The following is a 21826-nucleotide window of genomic DNA, read 5'->3' on the forward strand; positions in this document are numbered from 1 at the left end:
GTGACTTTAGGAGAACACGCCGGAGGGGCGTGACTCCACCCGTGAGCGCGCGCGCGCTGCGGGGCGGGCCTTCCTCAGCACTGCGTGGACTCCGGATCCCACAGCCGGCCCCGTCACTCTGCGCATGTGTAAATTCTGGGGGCGGGCGGGCCGACAGAACGCGGAATTTCTCGGAAAGCGGGCAAATGGGACCGGGAACGCCGAGAAATGTGTGCGGGGAAGGGCGGGGGTAGAAGGGCGGGACAGAAGGCGGAAGAGTTGAAATCAGCTGACCTGGTCTCGTGACAGCCTGGGCGGTGGCGACGCAGGCGTATTGGAGCGCGGTTGCTGAAAGCCTGAGTGAAGATGGCGGCCTCCAGAGTGAGCCTCTGAGAGGCAGAGGGAGGAGGCGGAGGGGGCGGGGAGCCCGGGCCGCCGCGGCACCAGGAACCCGCGGCAGCGGAGCTACAGGGCCCCGACAGTGGAAAGGGGGAAGTGGTGAGGGGGAAGAGGCCGGAGGGCGCCTCATCTCACTCCGGACGCAGAGCCGGCGGCGGGAGGAGCTCGGGCTGGAGCCTCTCCAGCCTCCCGCGAAGGTAAACCACTCCGGGCACCGGCCTCTGGGGCTCTGCTTTACCCCTTCCCCACGTCACGGGGACTTGGGGGGCTAAGGACAAGGAAAAAAGAGGGGTGGCATTTTGGCCGCCGCAGCCCCCAGCTGCTAAGGAGAGCAGATTACCCTCCCCCAAGGCTGCTGGTCTGTTCCTCACGTCGGATCCCCCCTGGCACCAAGTGACATTTTCCCTGGGCACTGCCTTGTTCAGCCCCACCCCCTTTTTTTGGATTGTTTTTTCGTTTTATACCCACCATGGTCCCTAGATCCCCATTGTACATCCTTAGCCCCACACACCCCTTATTCCTCTCTGGGCTCCGCCCTCAGGGTTCCCTTCTAGCTTCCTGGCCTGAACACACTTTCTACTGGTTGCCGGCAACTCTTGTTTCCTGGGGTCCGCGACCCTTCTTCCCCCCCACGTCCGGTGTAGACTTTGACTCTCTTTGCTTAGCTTTGTTTCGTTTCGTTTGGAGATGGGGAGCACCCGCGTCGTTTTTTCAGCCTCTCCCTTTTTCAAAATCAAGTTTTTCCTTTCCTGCAGGGGAGCTTCTTTTCAGTGGCCTTTCCTTCACTGCTGTGGTTTTGCCTCTGCATGTGGTCTTTGGAATGGGTGAGGTTATCAGACGCTCAGTGAAGTGGCGGTTAAACGCAGATTTGACTTACTAGACTTAAGAAGAGTGCCTTCCCGTGAACTCTTATTGTAGGGTGTCCTGAGATTGTTTTCTTTATCAGTTGATGTCTTCGGATTGTTTCCTTTATCAGTTATGTGGGGCGGGTTAAAAAATCTCTCCCTAATGAAGCTGTAATCTCCCAAAATGATGATTTCTCTCTTCCCTTCTTTTCCCTTTTACCCTCTGTGATTTCTTGTAAACAGGAGGGCCTGTGCCTTATGCTTTTACCTCTTCTATGAAGGGCTTTACACTGTAGGGTTATTTTGAGCCTCGTGGAGTATGATGTCTTTCGAAAAAAATTTCAGAATATTTCTTCAGGATTTGCCCCTGTGATTGCCTTTCTTGCTATATTTTCTTTTTTACTTTCTGGATCTGATCGATTTCTAGGTTTGAAAGTACCCTCTGCAGAGTTCGAGGAAATTACAGTGGTCAGGTTTTGTAGTGATTATCAATATTCTGAGTCTATGTGAATATGAAATAGGATTTGCCCTAAAAAATTTAAAAAGGGAGATTTCAAAAACTCGCCAGAAATTCGGTATCCAAAAAAAAAAAAAAAAAACTTGATTCACATTTCTTTGGTTTCTGGAAAGTGCTAATTTTTTTGACTGAATTTAGCATATAACCTAAAACCTTGTTAACATTTTAAATGTAATATGAAACTGTTTAAGTAGTTATATCTCAAACTTGGCTATTGTTATTAATATCACAAGTCGTGTTTAGAAAATGTTACACTGTATTCCCAGTTTGAAAACAGGAAGTAGAACATATTAAGGGAGGAAAAGAATAGTCAGAGGGTTATTAAGAGATAGGAATGTCAGGAACCTTAAGTCTATAGTCCATATCATGGAAAATACCACTGTTTGTATTCCACTGGGAGGCAATGGGTGTTCTCTTTTTCTAAAGTGACAGTAGTAAATAGACTAAACTATATGAACATTATCAGTTCAAAAGTAATGGAATCATGGAAAGCGGGAATTATTGGTAAGAATTTAACTTTATCCACAAATATATAGAACGTAGTTGCTGAGGTGAACTATAACAATGCTGGCTTTATTAAGTTTGTAGAAAGGTTGATAGTGGAATCTGGTTCTTAGTAGATAGCAAATTACAATTGAAATAAAAAGAGGATCTGTTTTAACTAATTTGGATCTATTCCTTAACCAGGTCTGTTTACACAGGTGATTTTAATTGCTCTTACCCTTCCCTTGCTTCTCTGAGATACTAATTTTTAGTAAGGTAGAGGTAAGGCTGTGCACATAAACTATAGCAAAGATTTGGTTGCTAATAGTTTTAGGCTTAAATGTTGACTGTCATATTTAGCAGTGGTTAAAGTGCAGTTGTTTTGAAAGAAATCCTTTGAGTCTGTGTTTCCCAACTTCATTAAACCCAATAAGACTCCCTTTTTATTCCAAACAATTTGTAATACCTGCTCTATTACCTGGAGATTTTAAATAATATCACCACCTTCTGACTTTGGTCCTGGGTCAAGAAGAAGGCTTGCTCTCACTGTTGTACCAAAAAACAATGGGACTCACTTTAAATTCTTTTTTTGAGAACTGTTAAAGAACAGAGGTCACAGAGCCAACCATTGGCCAGTCTTTTAAGGAGAGAGTATACATGAATTGAGCGTCACGTTCATGGGACAGAACAGGACATTGGTAGGAAGAGTTCAGCTAGAATAGCTGACTAGCTGATGAATGCTAATTCTGAGTGCACCTTCTTCCAAGCTTTTTCTCCACAAACTCACTAGGCGTTCTTAGAAAAGATTGGAAAGAACCCTGGGGAGTGTCTGTTGTGGTAATGATCTAGAGGAATGGAAAAGCAGCAGAGCTTTCAAAAGGGGCACAAAACTCTGATTCTTTCTTTGTATCTTTTATAGAACAATAACATTTATCTGTGAAGGGCAGGGCATCTCTGCTGGCCTGTTGGTGAGCATTCATTGAGCTGGTAATGAAAGAAAAGGGGAGAGAATCTTCTCTGGGAGGAGCACTGAGTTTAAAACTGCAGCCTGGAGGAACAAGAAGATCACACCCCTGAGATCCAGGGATATAGAGTATCCCTAAGACTGAACCTTAATCAGAACTGCAGAGACTCTTTCCAGCCCCCTGCCACTATACGAAGTTTTGAATAACAAGTGAATGCATAATATTACTAGGAACAATATCATGCGAAGAGGCATAGCACAAAGAATCAGATAGACATTGCTTTAGTAAACCATCCCCCCGCCATAGGCACCAGCTATTCTGTAGATTTTCTGAAGCCTGTGGTACACTGAGAATAACCATAGCAACAGCAAATCATAAATCCAGCTCAACTCCTAAACAGATTAACACAAATTTTGCACTAAAGACCTACCAAAATAAAGACGTGCCCGTTTCCAGTCACAGAATTACTTACTTACTCAGTCTCTACTGTTCTGTACATGTCCAGCTTTCAACTGAAAATTATAAGGCATACATAAAAGGCAAAAAAAAAATTTTCTAGAGAAAGCAATCATCAGAAGAACACTTAGATTAACACAGATGCTGTTATCTGCGAGGGAATTTAAAATGACTATAATATGTTAAAGATTGAAGAGTGGATAATATGCAAGATCAGATGGGTAATTTTAGCTGATAGAAAGTGTAAGAATCAAAAGAAAGGCTAGAGGTATTGTTACACAGTAAATGAAAAATGCTTTTGGACTTACCAGAACTGACATAGCCAAGGAAAGAATCAGTAAATTTATTAATGGTAGAAGAAATTACCCAACTGACACACAAAGTTAAAACAAAACGAAATACCCTAGAGCTTAGGGATAGTGTTAAACATTTTAATATATAAATGATTAGAATCCCAGAAGAGAGAACAGAGTAGAAGAACTACTAAAATGTTTGAGGAAATAATAGAAAATTTTCCAAAAGTAATGTCAGACATCAAACCATGGATCCAGAAGCTTAGAGAACACCAAGCAAGATAAATACTGTCCCCCACTACCACCCACAAACTCAAAGCGCACATTGTACTTAAACTGAGGTAAACCAGGGACAGAGAGGAAGGTAACCAAAGAAAAGAGAAACCTATACAGAGGAGCAAAGAGTTGAAGCAGAGAAACCATTCAAACAAGAAGACAGTTGAGTGACAATTTTAAAGTACCAAAAGCAAAAAACAGCAAAAATATTTTCTTCAAAAATGAAGACAAAATACAACTGTCAAACAAAAGCCAAGAGAACTCAAAGTATAATCTCTCCATTTACATGATCGGTTCATTCCTAGAAAATTATATGCCTATTAAACTTTATGAAATGTACTTTGTGATTTATATTTAATACAGAATTAAAATTGGGATTGGTTATAAATAGGTTTTTACCTATGTTAATGCCTAACTGGATATTTGAAAGTCAGTTGAGGGCATTTCAACCTGTGGGACTGTCTTGTACATTGAGGGGAATCTAGCCCCATTCACTAAATCATAGTACAGTAGTCATCCTTTATTCACTTTTCATAGTTTCAGTTACATGAGGTTAGTAGCAGTCCAGAACCAGATGATCCTTCTAATATAGTGTTAGAAGGTCAGTAGTCGCCCAATGCTATATCATAGTGCCTGTGCTATTTACTCATATAATCTCATCACATAGGCATTTTATCTCAAATCAGAAGGCTAAGTGTAGTGCAGTAAGATATTTTGAGAGAGACTACATTCATATAACATTATAGTATATTGTTAAAATTGTTTCATCTTACTGTTAATATGTCACTATACCAAATTTATAAATTAAACTTTATTACAGTTACGTACATACAGGGTAAGAGTCTGTATGGGATTTGGTACTTTGTGGTTTCAGGAATCCACTGGGGGTCTTGGAACAGATTTCCTGAGGATAGGGGGTACTACTGTAGTGTTGCTCTCTTTTTTTTTCCTTTAGATTTTCTTTGTTAGAGAGCAGGAGGGGGAGGGGAGGGGCAGAGGGAGAGGAAGAAGGAAACTCCTTTCTGGGCAGTCAGCCTGATGTGGGGCTGGATGCCAGGACGCAGGGACCACGATTGGAGCTGAAGGCAGACCTGTAACCGACTGAGCCACCGTGGAACCCCTACTCTAGTGTTTCGAATCATAGCATCTTTAAAATTATAGTCACTAGTTTTCAACACATCTTTATGCTTTTGCAGTTTTTACTTGGTCAGCACATGCCAATCAGTAACATCTCTTGCAGTATGGAGTGATTTCTAATTGCAGGAACTCCTTTGAGAATCACTGATTTGGGAATATTTTTGTAGTAACTTAAACCAACGTGGTTGTGATCCTCTTTACTAACTTAGACTAAGTGTTCAGTAAAATCTTTATTTTATCAATAAAGCTAAACATAATTTGCTAGTAGTTCTTTTCACAGGCTCTTAACTTTATTCAACAGCTTGCATATTTGAGTTTTACTTGCACTTTTATGGACTGCTTATGAGGAAGTGATCTCTAAAACAACAAAGTTGGGCACCTGGGTGGCTCAGTGAGTTAAGTAGCTACCTTTGGCTCAGGTCATGATCTCAGGATCCTGAGATTGAGTCCTGCATCAGGTTCCCTGCCTTCTCCCTTCGCCTCTCCTTCCCCCCTGCCCATGCACACACACACTTCTCTCTCTCAAATAAATAATAAATAAAACTTTAAAACAACAGCAACAAAATCTACATTCAATGGGATTTTATTATTGCAGCATTCTAAATTGCCTTTAAAAGTAGACTACGCTGGGCGCCTGGGTGGCTCAGTGGGTTGAGCCTTCAGCTCGGGTCATGATCTCAGGGTCCTGGGATCGAGTCCCGCATCAGGCTCTCTGCTCAGCAGGGAGCCTGCTTCCCTCTCTCTCTGCCTGCCTCTCCATCTACTTGTGATTTCTCTCTGTCAAATAAATAAATAAAAATCTTTAAAAAAAAAAAAAAAGTAGACATACGCTGCCTAAGCAGAGTTCACATATTTAGCGCGTGGCCATCAGGAATACCTTTATGAAGCTGATGAGTAAAAATTTGATCTTTGGTGAACAAAAACAAAACCCGGAAGCAATATAAAATACTTAATTTGTTTTAATTTTGTCAAGTGTAGTTGCCAGAACATAATGGAGGGATTGATAAAGTTATGAATATAGGAGATTTTCCCAATATTTCATAAATTCTATGCTAATTATAGTAAAATTTAAATTCTTATAGATGAATTTCAGGCATGTATTCTTAGTCATCTAGTGCTTTGAGGTTTCTCTCCCCCTCAAATTTCTAGTTAAGATACAGAATGTATTTTGGATGTTTAGCAAATCTTAGAGCAGATTAAAGCCATTCCCCCTCCCAACCATAGATATGCTGGGTTTAATTTTAAAAGTGGAATTTTCCTCTTTTTCTTTTTTTTTTTTTAGTTAACTGGTAGATTGGGGTTTTCTTTAAAATCTGAAGAACTATGGCAGAGTTTGGAATAACAGGGATATTTCAGAAAGAGTCAAGAATCCTACATGTTGCTGTTTTGTGTTGGGTGAAAGGGAAATTGTAGTAGCCTAAGGTCCTTATCTTTTTTTTTTTTTTTTAAAGATTTTATTTATTTATTTGACAGAGAGAAATCACAAGTAGGCAGAGAGGCAGGCAGAGAGAGAGAGAGAGGAGGAAACAGGCTCCCTGCTGAGCAGAGAGCCCGATGCGGGACTCCATCCCAGGACCCTGAGATCATGACCTGAGCCGAAGGCAGCGGCTTAACCACTGAGCCACCCAGGCACCCGGTCCTTATCTTTTAATAGTGTGTTTGCCTACTAGGATGCTTACTGTAAAACTTCCTCTAAGTAGAATTTGCAATATGCTTAGGAAATTTAGTTCTCCATTATACCTTCACTACAGTGATAGAAAAAACAGCAACAAGTTAAAACATGGCAATCGAAAATCTCTTACCCATTAGGGTCTCTTTCGTGTAATAGAGGAAGATTATTAATTACCTGTTCGTGAGCTAAAGAAGAGCTTATTGAACAAGTACATTTTGTTCTTTCATGAGCCAGGTTAGCTTCAAAGATGAAATAGAAATTAGGTCTAAAAATTTTCAGGAATGTGTACAAACTAAAACTATGTAAATGATTATTAGCATCGGTTTCACAGGATTGCTTAAATGAGCACATTTGTTTGGGTTTTTTAGGTGACTTTCAGCATTTTTAAGTTCTGTAAAGAAAAGTCATAGTCATGCATATTTCTTGGAAAAAAACTTTTGTGTGTTACGACAGCTGTGAGAAGTAAGAATTATTCTCTTGGATGAAATCAGAGATTTAAAATACATGTGATAATAAAATACAGAGATAATATAAATAAAATACAGAGATAATAAAATAAAATACAGAGATAATAAAATACATGTGATAAAAATGTAAAGACGTATTTTTTTCAATATTTATATTGAATAGGAATGGCCAACAAAATTAACTGCTGTGGTATTTATGCTTGCCCCTTCGCCAATTAAGATACTATTAAAAGTGTTTCTTCAGATTTAGGGATTGCTTTTGAATCTCTTGCCCTTTATTTCATGAATCTGTATCTGATTTTTCATTGGAAAGGAATGGATTTTTAAAGAATGGGGAGATGAATCTTAGATTATTTGGCCTACCTGGTGGTGGTGGAAGTATTTAAAAGCTCATTTTGATGTGGCAGACAATGCAAAGGTTTCAGTATTACAACTTCTGGACAATTATTTGGATATATGATTGTCAGCTGAAATTTGATAGTATCACTGGCTTTCTTCTCTAGCCACATTTATCTTGAGTTAGTGGGTCCTTCAGAGCTTTTAGAAAGCTAAGGTAGGATGTATTAAAACTTTGCTTTGTGATCTATTTTATTTATTTATTTATTTATTTAAAAGATTTTATTTATTTATTTGACAGAGATCACAAGTAGGCAGAGAAGCAGGCAGAGAAAGAGGGGGAAGCAGGCTACCTGCTGAGCAGAGAGCCCAATGCGGGGCTCGATCCCAGGACCCTGGGATCATGACCTGAGCCGAAGGCAGAGGCTTTAACCCACTGAGCCACCCAGGCACCCCTGTGATCTATTTTATAAACTATTTTTTAACAAAGATTTTATTTATTTGAGAGAATGAGTTAGCATGTACAGGGGGAAGGGTAGAAAGAGAAGCAGATTCCCCCCTGAGCTGAAGGCAGGCCCTTAATGACAGCTACCCCCTGCTACCCCATGCCCCTTTTTAAACTGTTTGAAGACCCCTGTAAAGGAGTGTCTGGGTGGCTCAGATGGTTGGACGTCTGCCTTTGGCTCAGGTCATCGTCTCCAGGTCCTGGGCTCAAGCTGAATGTCAGGCTTGCAGCTCAGCCAGGAATCTGCTTCTCCCTCTGCCTCTCCCCCTGCTTGTGCTCTCTCTCTTTCTCTCTCTCTCAAATGATTAAACAAAAACTTAAAAAAAAAAAAAGACCTCTTAGGTATTATACACATTACACATACTGATTTGTTACTTATTTAGAAGGAAATACTTTTGCCTCTACTTGTGTTACGTATTAAAACATGAAGCTGAAAATTAAAAATTAAAAACGAAGGTTAAAGTTCATATCAGTTTTTCCCCATACACAGCACATTCTATCTAAGACAGTTGTAACTTTTTAATCTGGGTAAAAATTAATGTTCTATTAACTTTATATTTTGTGCTTGCTTCAACGGGATATCTAAAATTGGAGCTCTAACTATATATTTTTTAAGATTTTATTTATTTATTTGACAGAGAGAGGTCACAAGTGAGCAGGCAGAGGGAAAGGGGGAAGCAGGCTCCCTGCTGAGCAGAAAGCCCAATGTGGGGCTCCATCCCAGGACCCTGAAATCATGACCTGATCTGAAGGCAGAGATTTAACCCTCTGAACCACCCAGTTGCCCCAGCTATTTATATTTTAACCTTTTATTTGAAACAACTAGCATAGTGATATAGTTCACTCAGATTTTGAATCCATTTACAAATAAATGTAGGTCTTTAAAAAGCTAGTATTAAGGGATTCTCTCTTTGGTTATTACTCCAGATTAGCCCTTGCCTTAGCAGTGGTTCTCCCTCCCCCTGCATTTTTAATAGGATTTAGCTGTATGAGGAAATATTAAATTAATAAATTTGTTCCTATTATGTGACTGTATACCATATTTTCAGGTGTAGTGTTACAATGGAGCAGAAAAACAGGGTTTCTGTAGGCGATCTAGGTCAGAAAATAAAGGTAAAGGCAGTTCTTCCTCCCAAATTAATTTTTCATCTACAGCAAAGTTGAAGAACTTTACAGTACTTACTTACACTTACTTACACTTATCTCTGAGATTTTCACAATAACATTTACTACTTGCTTTATCATATATCCATTTTATTTTTTAATGCATTTCAGGACAAGCTCATGTTTTTAATTCATTATTTGAAATCAGAATTCTTTATGTTACAGATTCAAGGTGTAAAAATTAGTATCTTATCTGCTCTCTCTGAGTTGTTGTAATTGTGTAAAAATTCGTCTCAGTGGGTCATGCAAAATGTGTGCTTTAAAGGCAAATACCCTTTATTAAAGCCATTTTCTTAAACGTTATTTTTTTTTTAAGATTTTATTTATTTATTTGACAGAGAGAGATCACAAGTAGGCAGAGAGGCAGGCGGAGAGAGAGAGAGAGGAGGAAGCTGACTCTCTGCTGAGCAGAGAGCCCGACTCGAGATCATGACCCAAGCCGAAGGCAGCGGCTTAACCCACCGAGCCACCCAGGCGCCCAAAGCCATTTTCTTTACTCACTAGTGTATCACAGATGGTTCCCAACTTTATGATGACTTGACTTAAACTCTTTCAACTTTATAATGGGGTGTAAGTGTATGTATTCAGTAGAAACTGTATTTTGAATTTTGATATTCTCTCAGGCTAGCGCTATGTGGTATCCTATTCTCGTGATGCAGACAATGGCATTGAGCCGCGGCTCCCAGTCAGCCACAAAGTCACAAGGGTGAACAACTGATATGCTTACAACAATTCTGTTTTTCATTTTCAGTACAGTATTCAGTAAATCACATGAGATATTCAGTACTTTGTTATAAAATAGACATTGTATTAGATGATTTTGCCCAACTGTAGGCTAATGTGTTCTGAGCACATTTAAGGTAGGCTAGGCTAAGCTATGATGATTGGTAATTTACCAATCATCATATTAAATGATTGTATTAAATGCATTTTCAGTTTACAGTGGGCTTATCAGGAGGTAACCCCATAGTAAGTCAAAGAAGATCTGTATTTTTCTAAGTACATGCATTCATCTCTGGTTAAATGAGGACTCTGTTTTTACTTAAACACAGTACTTGCACATACACTTAAGTTTTGCTGTGTGTGCAGATTCTTTTGCTTATAGCTTGGCTGTAATCTGTCTGGGTTCCCATGGTGTTGAGGCCATTCAACCTGCTTTTTGTGCTTCATATCAGTTTGGTGTAGGCTTCTGCTTAGTGGACTCTCACATTCTGTGGTTTTGTGTCAAAATCGTGTCTTCTGAAAGATTGGTCTCATTTTATTCATAAATGATCTCAAATAGATTGCCAGTTTTACTGCCAGTAATAAATTAGAGAATGTGAGAACATTAAATGTTATTCGAAAGCATGAAGCAAGGGAATTCACTGAACAGGGTGAATCTAGCCAAACTGCCTGTGTTGCCCTGAATTTGACTTTTTAACCCTTAGAACAGTTCTCTCAAAAGAACAAACTGCTAAGTTGAAAAAAAAAAAAAAAACCCTCTGTAGGTGGTATAATAATAAGGTATGGAATGAGAACAAGCAAAGGCAGCTTAAAAAACTGGAGATACTTTCATTGTGTTTAGTTACAAATAATATGTAAATTTGTGTTTTTCTCATTAAAGAAAAGGTGTATCTTTGAGAATTTGAGGTGGTACACACAGAAATGAAGGAGATGAAATTTCTTTTTCTTTTTAGAGTTTCTTTAATGTACTTAGAGTGAGTAAGTAAGTGAGGGCCTGCGAGAGAGTGAGTGCACGGTGGGGCCGGTGTGGGGAGGATGAGAAGCAGCCTCCCTGCTGAGACAGTGCTCCATTCTAGGACCCCTGGATCATGACCTGAGCCAAAGGCAGAGGCTTAACCAACTGAGCCACCCAGATGCCCTGAAGGAGATGAAATTTAAGCAATAATTAGTTTGAACAGATAAATTCTTGCTAATTTGGGTACATCTCAACTACTGGCAGGGTGGCAAGTGCTGACTAGGCAGCTGCTACCAAGATCTCCTGCAGCAAGTTTGACATTTTGTTAGTTGGACAGTTCATTGCTATTTATAATTGCTATTTAGAGAATGTGCCTATAAATGACTTATTGCACTTACCTGCTTGATGCTTGAGCTGCTTGATACTAGAAGTTTTGCACATTTCCATCACTATTAATGGGAATTCTGGTTGCTTAAGAGTTTTGTCTCTGGGCAACAATTTTAGAAACACTTCTGGAGCTTATTAAAGAAATATGTAAATATTAATGGAGAAATACTTAAATATTAAATGGGACATAGATTATTTTTAGGGAGTGAAGTTCTTTTTTCCAAAAGTTTCTCAAACCATAGTTAACTTGTAGATACCAAAATAAATTAAAAAATATGTTGGTTTCACGTAAAGAGGTACTCTTCTAATGAGTGAGATTCCAGATACCTAAGTAGGCGATCTAAAATGTATTAAGTAACATTGACTTGAAAAATCATAGTATTTTGTGGGAATAAAGTTGGGAATAAAGTTGAAATAAAGAGAAGCTTAAATGTGAGATTACAGCTGATTTAAGGTAATTTTTAAAAATTGCATCTATCATGAGTATCTTAACCTTATATATATAATATATAAATATAAATATATAATATTTATGCCTTTTTATTTTTTCATTTCATTCATTTATTTTTGAGAGAGAGATAGTGAGCGTGTGTTCAGGAGTGTACACAGGCTTGGTGGGGGGAGGGGCAGAGGGAGAGGGAAAGAGAGGCTCCTAAGCAGTCTCCACACCCAGTGCAAAACCTGAAGTAGGGCTATATCTCACGACCCTGAGATCATGACCTGAGCTGAAATGAAGAGTCGGACTTAACCGACTGAGCCACCTAGATGCCCTTACTTATTTCTTTTTGAAAACCTTTTTAGATAAGATAAAATTGTAAAAAATAACAAGGAATGCCTGGGTGGCTCAGATGGTTAAGTGCCGCCTCAGGTCATGATCTCCAGGTCCTGGGATCAAGCCCCATGTCAGGCTCCCAGCCCAGTGGGGAGTCTGCTTCTCCCTCTCTCTTCCCTCTCCCCCTACTTGTGCTCTCTCTCTCCATCTCTGTCTCTGTATCTCTCTCAAATGAATAAATAAAATCTTTTTTAAAAAAGAATAAATAACAAGGGATAATAAAATAATGACACCCTAATTATATTCAACCTAGCTTAAGAAATGTATATTGCTATAGTTATCTTGGAATGAGCAGGTAAAAACTGCAAATACTGACTAAAGCAATAAAACACTGTACTTCTGAAGGTAGAAATCCTAGCTGATACTCTTTGGTGATATACATTGAATAAATACTACAAAGATTGAAATTAAAAGTTAAAAGACTTAGGATTAAGTAATTTAATAATTTTAACTTTCCTACCCAAGATGCCTTAAGAGAGATTACAGGGCCTTGTAAGCCTGAGAGTGAGAGAGGTAATCATAGAGAGATATGAAACAACTATTTCGTATCTAGAATAGTATGTTTAAAGTACAATAATCATTATTATGATTGCAATTAATATTTTTAGTGCTTATTCCGAGCCAGGCATCACACTATCCCGTTTATTTATATCATTTACTCCTTACCAAAGCCCTTTGCTACAAATACTGTTCTCTCTTTCTCAGATGAACCATGATTCCAAGAAGTTTAGGAAGCTTTTCTTCAAGTTACGCAGCCAGTAAATGGCAGTTTTTACTAATCTGTCTTCAACCATAAGTAACATCTAAAAAATTCACCATCTTTAGTTACACTGATGGTAGATTGAATATTAAAACTAATTTAGTGTGTATACTAATGTAGCTTCTTGTGCTAGTTATTAGTTATGTTTATGTGGTTTGGTGTCTGTGCAGTATGAACTATTTCCAAGTCTGTGTTTCAAAAATTAAACCATCACTTGAAGGACGCTGTGCTTGGTGGACCCCCTAGACTTGCCTTCACTCATTTTCCAGTGGTTCTCTTGAGGTTGTTCCAAGTCTCACTTTGAATGATACGTACTCAGTACAGAATATTTTATCCTGTTTCTTCTGCATTTTTCTGATATTTGTGTATTGCCATTATCCACTAGTGAGTTATTTGTGTGTCCAGGAGTATCCTCATGGTCTGAAAGAGTTACTGCAGTTTCCAGACCAGTTGCCTTCATAAGGTGAAATGACTGTATCACAAAGTGGTTAAGGTTTGATTGAGAATATAAAATAGATTTACCTGAAAATTTGGAGAGGTTAATATTACACTGTTGAGGGGTGCCTGGGTGGCTCAGTGGGGTAAGCCTCTGCCTTTGGCTCAGGTTATGATCTCAGGGTCCTGGGATCAAGCCCTGCATTAGGCTCTCTGCTCAGTGGGGAGCACTAACAGTGGGCTTCCCCCTGCTTCCTTCTTCTCTCTGCCTTCTCTCTTCCTTCATATCTCTGCCTACTTGTGATCTCTCTCTCTGTTGAATAAATAAATAAAATCTTTAAAAAATATATATATATATATATGTATATATATATATAAAACACTGTTGGGAAGTAGGTCCCAGCCTCAGATCTCATTAATCTGGTTATTTTAAAAGTTCATTGTTAGTTAAAGTAGTATTTTTCTGTTTTTGAACTCCTTAAAGGCTATTCTGGAATCCTATATTCATAACAAATTTCTGTCATGTTTGTTTTGAACACTTATTTAAAAAAATTTTTTTTCAGTTATTTTTTTAACTTTTTATTTATTTATTTGACACAGAGAGAAGGAGAGGGAGCAGCAGGCCCTTTGCTGATCAAGGACCCTGATGTGGGGCTCAATCCCACAACACCAGGATCATGACCTGAGCTGAAGGCAGACGTTCAACCCACTGAGCCACCCAGGCACCCCACTTAAAAAAAATTTTTAAGCTTACCTGTAGACAGAAATATTCAGCCTTGGTGCCTTGCCTTTTCTTTTTCTTTTGCCTTGTGTTGAGTGTGGCAGGTTGTTTCATTGTTTGAAATTGTGTGAGGGTAATAATTGGTACTAGTTCTGAATTAATCTAGGAATGTGCTGTCAAATGATAAACCTGTAATTACATGGTCAGAATGAATTTATTTTGAGTTCTTAAATTCAAGGGAAGGTTTTATTGCTTAGGATAAATACATAGTGTAGAGTTAAGCAGAGTGAATCCATAGTCTGGCCCAACTATTTACCGTAGTGACCTGGGAGAGTGGTATAAATTCTCTGTAGTTTTCTTGTCACTAAAATGGAGATCATCATATCATCATATCTATACCATATCATCATATCTATACCATATCATTATATCTATACCATAGTGGTGTTATGAAGACAAAATGAAGTAGGTGGATAAACGCATAGCCAAGGTCTGGCCTAATCATGAACATTTGATGAATACTCCATGAAACCTAGTTTTTGCATAATTTCAGGACATGATTTAAATCTGTTTATTAGAGTCACCATGCCTCCCCAATTTCAGGATAATCTTTACCAAGGGCTCAAAGTAAAAAAAGGATTATTCTGATTTCCATTATGAGGCTCTGCAGAAAGTAGTAATACATAGCACTGAATTATCCCCTTATTTGGCTATGTAGGTGAGTATCTCCTCCCTCTCTTACCTCTCAGATATACCTCTGCATGTATGTAATATGACTGAAGGCAAGCTTTTTTGGGTAGAGGAGTAGTTTTCTTCCAAAAAAGGCACTTCCATTTTACTGGCCTTTTTTGGTGGTGATTATTCAGGTTTGGAAGCACAATAGCAGTATCACTTGTTGCTTCCTAAAATGTTAGAGATAATTGTCAAATCTGCTGATTTTGGCCATAGGAACAGCTACTGATGTCCAGAGAGAGTTGAGGTACTTCTTTAATCTTATATTGTATTTTTTCTGTCAACATAGTTATCTGCATCGGTATTTCTTCTATTAGCCACATAATCAGTAGTTTAAAATTTTCTTAAATTTTATTTTATTGTGGTAAGAACACTTTAACATGAGATCTGTCCTCTTAACAGATTTTTAAGTGTGCAGTACAGTATTGTTAACTGTAGGCACCATGCTGTATAGCAGATCTCTGCAACTTAATTATCCTGCACAGCAGAAACTTTATACCCATTGATTAGCAACTCCCCCTTTCTACTGCACCCCAGTTCCTGGCAGCCACCATTCTACTCTCTGTTCTATGAGTTTGACTATTTTAGATAACTCATATAATACAGCATGGACTAATGCAGTATTGGCCCTTCTATGGCTGACTTATTTCACATAGCATCATGTCCCCCAAAGTTCACCTATGTTGCATATTGCAAGATTTCCTTCTTTTTCACGGCTGAAAAATACTCCTTTGTGTGTGTATACCACAATTTTTAATTTTTTCATCCATTGATGGATTTGAAGTTGTTTCCATATCTTGGCTCTTACAGAAAATGCTGTAGTGAACATGGGAGTTGACTCTTGAAGATCCTAATTTCAATTCTTTTGGATAAATACCTGGAAGTTTTGTTGCTGGATCTTATGTTAGTTCTATTTTTAATTGTTAGGAACTTCAGTACTGTTTCCCATACTCCCTATACCATTTTGCATTCTCACTACCAGTATTCAGTTTCTCTACATCCTTGCCAAAACTTGTTGTCTTTTGGCATTTTTGTTTGTTTTGATAATGGCCCTCATAACAGGTGTGAGGCAATATCTCATGCCTCTTTTTATTTTTTTAAGGTTTTACTTATTTATTTAATTTTGGGCAATCTCTACACCCAACGTGGGGCTTGAACTCACAACCCCGAGATCAGGAGTCATGTGCTCCACCAACTGAGCCAGCCATGCACCCCCTCTGGTGCTTTTGAGTTGCATTTCTCTGATAGTGACATTGAACATCTTTTCATATACCTGTTGGCCATTTGTATATCTTCCAATAGTTTAATTTTATACTAATGTGTATGTTAGATCTTCTCTCTCTTTCTTCTTTAACTATCCTAACCTAAGAACTCTGGAGTCTGGTGCTTTTATCACCACCAAGTTCCTAGGTCTTTAGAAAGTTGTAGATAAGCCTTCTTGATATAAACTTGGTTTAATTCTCCTCCTAAAAGATCTGTTTGAGTTAAGTATTCCCAAATCAGCAATACCTACAAAGTCATCTTTAGGAGTACGCCACCCCCCCCCCCCCCACCGTGGTCCTGGGGTCATGCTCTTAAGTTCCTTGGCACTATCTTTTTTTTTTTTTTTTAAGATTTTATTTATTTATTTGACAGAGATCACAAGTAGGCAGAGAAGCAGGCAGAGAGAGAGGAGGAAGCAGGCTCCCTGCCGAGTAGAGAGCCAGATGTGGAGCTCAATCCCAGGACACTGGGATCACGACCGAAGCCTAAGGCAGAGGCTTTAACCCAGTGAGCCACCCAGGCACCCCTGGTGCTATCATTTTAAAGTCTTTATTATTTTTCTCTCACCTTCATTTTAAATTTAAAGTCCCTTAATGATACCAGTCACTCTTCACTCAAGTGGATTTTCTTGTACAATTTTCTTGGTACAATTTTCTTGTACCAAGGTAGGCCTTGGCACAGAGTCTGTCAGTCAGGTAAGTTATGGTCTAGCAGTCCAAACTCCACTCCTTAGTATTGGTCATCACCTTTTGTGTCCCCCTTTTTTAATCACTTATTCCAATATTCAGTCGTAGTATATGAGGGGAAAGATAACATCTGTAGACCTATATTTTTCACTATTTTGCCATATTCTCAGAGATCCTACCTAAGTTTCTTTTCAGCAATGTCGTTTACTGCAAATGATTTAGAAGCCAGGAAAAATGTCTGCTGGTTTTAATAAGTCTTAGTTGGCTATCTGTTTCATCTCAGATACACAATCCAGGGGGGAAAAAAACAAACAAAATGCACCAACTGTCAGGACTATATTTAGCTGTCTCCATACACATTAGAAAGGAGGATGTCAGTTGACTGTAATTTCCTCTCTAGTAACATTAAAGGTTTCCCTAATCTTGCTGTTACTTGTGGTTCTCCTATTCCTCAGAGCATGAGTTGATGCTTTTCCAGAAGATTTGACAAAACCTTATTTAGGAGTACCTGTTAGAAAATCAAGTTTAAAGTGGACATCAGGATTTCCTGTGGGGTTGCTGCATTTCATTCATTCACTTAAGTACTTATTGAGCACCCATTCTGTGTCAGGAACTCTTGTAGACTTTGGGGATATATGTGTATAAATTAGCTTAACAGACAAAAATTCTTCTCTCTTGATAATGGTAGCAGGATTAGATGGGTAATAAATTGCACATTGAATAAATTGACAGTGAAAGTGCCATAGAGCAGGAATCAGGGGGAATTGAAGATGTAGAATGAGGAGAGTGATTACAATTTATAACAGGATAGTTAGGGTAGGCCTCATTATAAAAGTGACATTTAAACACAGATTTGAAGGATATGTGTACCATGTAGGTGTCCAGGGGAAGAGTGTTCTACATAGAGTATAGAGGCCCTTGCCACTTTGCTAATACAAAAATAGTAGGAATGAAGAAAGCAATTTCAAAATGGCAGTGTCTTTTAAAATGTTTTTGCTGTGGAGGTATATGTACTCAAGAGAAATAAAAACATGTTCATACAAATGCTATAAGCAGCATGATTCCTAATAGCCAAAAAGTAGAAACAACACAAATGTCCATCAACTGATAAATAAACAAAATGTGGTATATCTATACAATAGAAGGAAACTAATGCATTCCAGAGTGTGGTGAACTTTGAAAATGTCATGCTACATGAAAGAAGGCAGTCACAGAGACCACATTTTGTATGATTCATTTATATGAGATGTCTAAAATAGGCAAATCTGTAGTGACAGAAAGTAGATTAGTGGTTGCCAGGTGCTGGGAGTGAGTGGGAATGAGGAGTGACTGCTAACAGGGTTTCTTTATGGGATGACAAAAATGTTCTAAAAATGGCATTGGTTGTAGAACTCTGAATATGCTAAAAACCCCTGAATTGTATACTTAAAAAGGGTGAATTCTATGGTGTGTGAATTGTATCTTAAAAAGCTGTTATAAAAGTGTCCTTTTGAATGAAATTCGTTTTATTCACATTATTAGAAGACTACTTGCTGATTAAAAACAAATTAGACCAGTGTGAACCATAATGTGGTCGGAACCATAATTCTAGCTATTTAGTGTGCCCTGACACTTTGGTATGTGTCCAGTATTTTTTTAAGTACATTTCTAAGTAAGGGTGGGGAAAGATGGTCAGGTCACAAAAGAAGTAAATGACCATATTCATTTTAACTTTTATGCAGTATGAAGTAAACTATGTAGTATCTTCAAAATTTATGAGTCTTTTTTTAGTAAACAGTTCCAATAATTTATCCTGTACAATTAACTAAATTTAAATTTTTTTCATGAAATAGTTGGGTTCTGGATTTCATACACTTCTAGGTATAGTCAATAGACTAATTTTAAAACACGACACATAACATGGTCCCTCTGCATGAAGCTGGTTGGGAGCTATTACCCTGTGGTCTGTCGTACAAATTGGAGAGTCCTGAACTATTTGGTCTGTGTACTCTTCAGCCAGTTCACTCACCAAATTGTTTTTAGGTTTCTAAACACTTACTGTCAGTTTCTGTACTTAGCTTGATGCTTGCGATTACACTATAAGTAGTATTGTTCTAGTATATTCATATAGTGGAATACCATATAGCCTTAAAAAATCACTTCTTTTTAAAGAATATTTAATTCCATAGAAGGTTCTATAGAAGAAGGTTAAAATTGTGTGAAAACAGGCTTAAGCAGTATAATTGACAGTCTCAATTTTGTTTTAAAAACGCCTATTCTAAATAGAGGAGGGGAGGCTAGGATGATTATCTTTAGATGCTAGTATTTACTTTATGAGCATTTTAGATTTTTTGCCATGGACATTTTAGATTTTTTAATATTGTCATTTTTAAGTTAAATTGTATTTATAGTGGGTCTCCTTAAAGTGACAGTGACAGCAGAACAGCTGGCACTTAGTAACTCAATGAAAACCTTTTTGAGTTGATTTGATACTTGGCAGACATTTTTAGGTGCCCATATTGTGCCAAGGCATTGTTTGGTAATGTGTGATTTAAAGATGCATTTACTTGAACATTTCTTTATTAGGTCTCTACTCTTGGGATGTTGAAGGCAATTCTTGTCCTCAAGAAACCCAGTGTAGTAGAGAAGAGCAGGCAATCACAATATGGTGTGCTAAAGTCTGTGACAAAGATGTGAATAGATAGTGCCTGTTCCCTAAAACCTATGGTCTTGTGCCTTAAAATCAGTACTATATGGCAAGCTCTGAAAGTATGGTATGGGAGATTCAGGAAAAACTTGAAGGATAACTGTACTGAATTCAGCCATATTTTTATCTTCCAGGTTTCAGCACAAAATGAACATAATTAGGGAAAACAAGGATTTGGCATGTTTCTACACAACAAAACATTCATGGAGGGGAAAGTAAGTATTTCTGTTGGTTTTATTTTTCTGTGCTTCTATGAAGTATCATTTTAAATGTAACTTTCAATATCTTGAGTAGTACCACACAGCTCAGTTATGCCATTTAGCCCTTCTCTTCTGAAAAGCGTATGTGCATATTTTAAATGCAAATGCTACACTTGGAATCAATTATTGTTCTTTTTTTCTTTTGACATTTCTGGTTTTCTGTGTCTGTGTTAGGAGGGAGTTGGTAAGAATTAACAGTACCAAAAGGAAAACAGACCATCTATCTACCTTCCTGGATGTTGTCTATTAGTGATTGGATTATGTAGTGGCGGCAGAGTCTTAACTCCACAGCTTTATTGCCTGGAGACGAACCTGTGTGTGATGGCTGCATTTTTGTGTTGATTTGCCTGTCAGAGAAATGTGCTAATAGTGCATTTTATAATCTTTCTTTAGTCCTGTAATGAATTTTTAAAAATTGAGTTTGATCTTATTTTTTCCTTGGGGGAGGCAGTGACATTTTTTAGTAGCCTGCCTGGTCAGACCAAGATGTTGATGCTTCTGTTTCCTTTTTATAAAACCGGTGGTAATTCCTACTCCTCAGATTGCTGTGGGGATTAGGTGAAGTGACATGGAGTATGTGAAGGTTTTAAAATCATGCTTTAAACACACTGAGTATTCAGTAATGGGACCTGTTGACCATTACCAAAAACAGTTTCCTGTCTAATCCTTTTAGGTACCAGTAAGTAAAATGAGTGTTCCATGCTTTTGACAGTTAGGTGACCACACTATTCCACATCAGACCTCAGATAAACCATGCTATGTATACAAAGCCAGCCAACTTTAGATCTTTTGCTGGACTTTTCATCTTTTAGGTAATAGTGTAGTAACTTCTTAGAATGGTGCAATATCTGAATTCTGTAGTGTTTCTCATTTGCATTAACAAACTGACTATAATTTTGAAAGAGTATTTGTTTCCGTTTAGTAACTCAATTGTACGAGCTCCTAAATAAGGGAGCATAACTGTTACAAACTTGTAGAATATTTGTCTTGAAATTTTTTCTTCATTTGATTTCATTGAGCAAAGTTAGAAAATTGATGTACTCAGAGCAATGTGAGTCTCTTCAGTTCTTTGAATCAGCCTTTAAAAAATTGTATGTTGAAAAAATTTTTATTTTTTCCTCAAGTGGTAGATTGCTCTGATTATCATACTATAACTTCTATTTTTAGTACAAGTATAGCATACTGAAACATGAATTCTAAAGAATAAGCCTACTGCGGCACCTGGTTGGCTCAGTGTGTTAAAGCCTTTGCCTTCAGTTCAGGTCATGATCCCAGGGTCCTGGGATCGAGCCCCATATCGGGCTCTCTGATCCATGCGGAGCTTGCTTCCTCTTCTTTCTCTCTCTCTCTCTACTTGTGATCTCTGTCAAATAAATAAATAAATAAATTTCCAAAAAAAGAATAAGCTTACTGAATATTTATGTTTTGTGAACTTATCAATAATTCCAATCATCTGGAAAAAATTTTTTTGATGTTTTGGGAAAGTTGGGACTAAGACTTAAGACACCCTTTTTTTTTTTTCTTACCTAATAATTTGGAGCAGAACTGTTCATGTGCTTTCAGCACAATTCCTTGCCTCCATCATTGACACCTTGAAACTTTTTTGTTTTGTTTTAATAATATCTTTATTAAGATAAAATTTTACATAACATAAAATTCACCTTTTTAAAGTGTACAATTCGGTTGTTTTTAATATATTCAGTAGAGTTGTGGACACTAATCATTTTTGGAGCATTTTCATCATCTCCCCAAAAATCTTCTCTAATAATATTAGCAGTTACTTTCCTTTTTTCCTATCTTCTCAGTATCTGACAGCCACTAATCTACTTTCTATCACAAGATCAGCTTTTTTAAAAGATTTATTTATTTATTTTGAGAGTGAGGGTGAGTGC

At 38.0% G+C, this 21826-nt stretch overlaps 1 protein-coding gene across 2 annotated transcripts in view; it reads left to right on the plus strand.

Annotated features, from left to right (window-relative positions):
• The first annotated feature begins 255 nt into the window (after positions 1 to 255).
• Positions 256 to 21826, plus strand: part of DNAJC13 (DnaJ heat shock protein family (Hsp40) member C13) — a 124764-nt gene continuing 103193 nt past the window's right edge. Inside the window, exons 1-2 of one of the 2 annotated variants that reach the window (XM_059162608.1) lie at positions 256 to 575; positions 19809 to 19889. In XM_059162608.1, the coding sequence (XP_059018591.1) occupies positions 19822 to 19889 (68 nt within the window). In that variant the 5' untranslated portion in view covers positions 256 to 575; positions 19809 to 19821. The remainder of the gene's footprint in view (positions 576 to 19808; positions 19890 to 21826) is intronic. The other variant, XM_059162609.1, reaches the window with a different exon arrangement.

This window comes from Mustela lutreola, chromosome 2, assembly GCF_030435805.1.
Source record: "Mustela lutreola isolate mMusLut2 chromosome 2, mMusLut2.pri, whole genome shotgun sequence".
NCBI lineage: Eukaryota > Metazoa > Chordata > Mammalia > Carnivora > Mustelidae > Mustela > Mustela lutreola.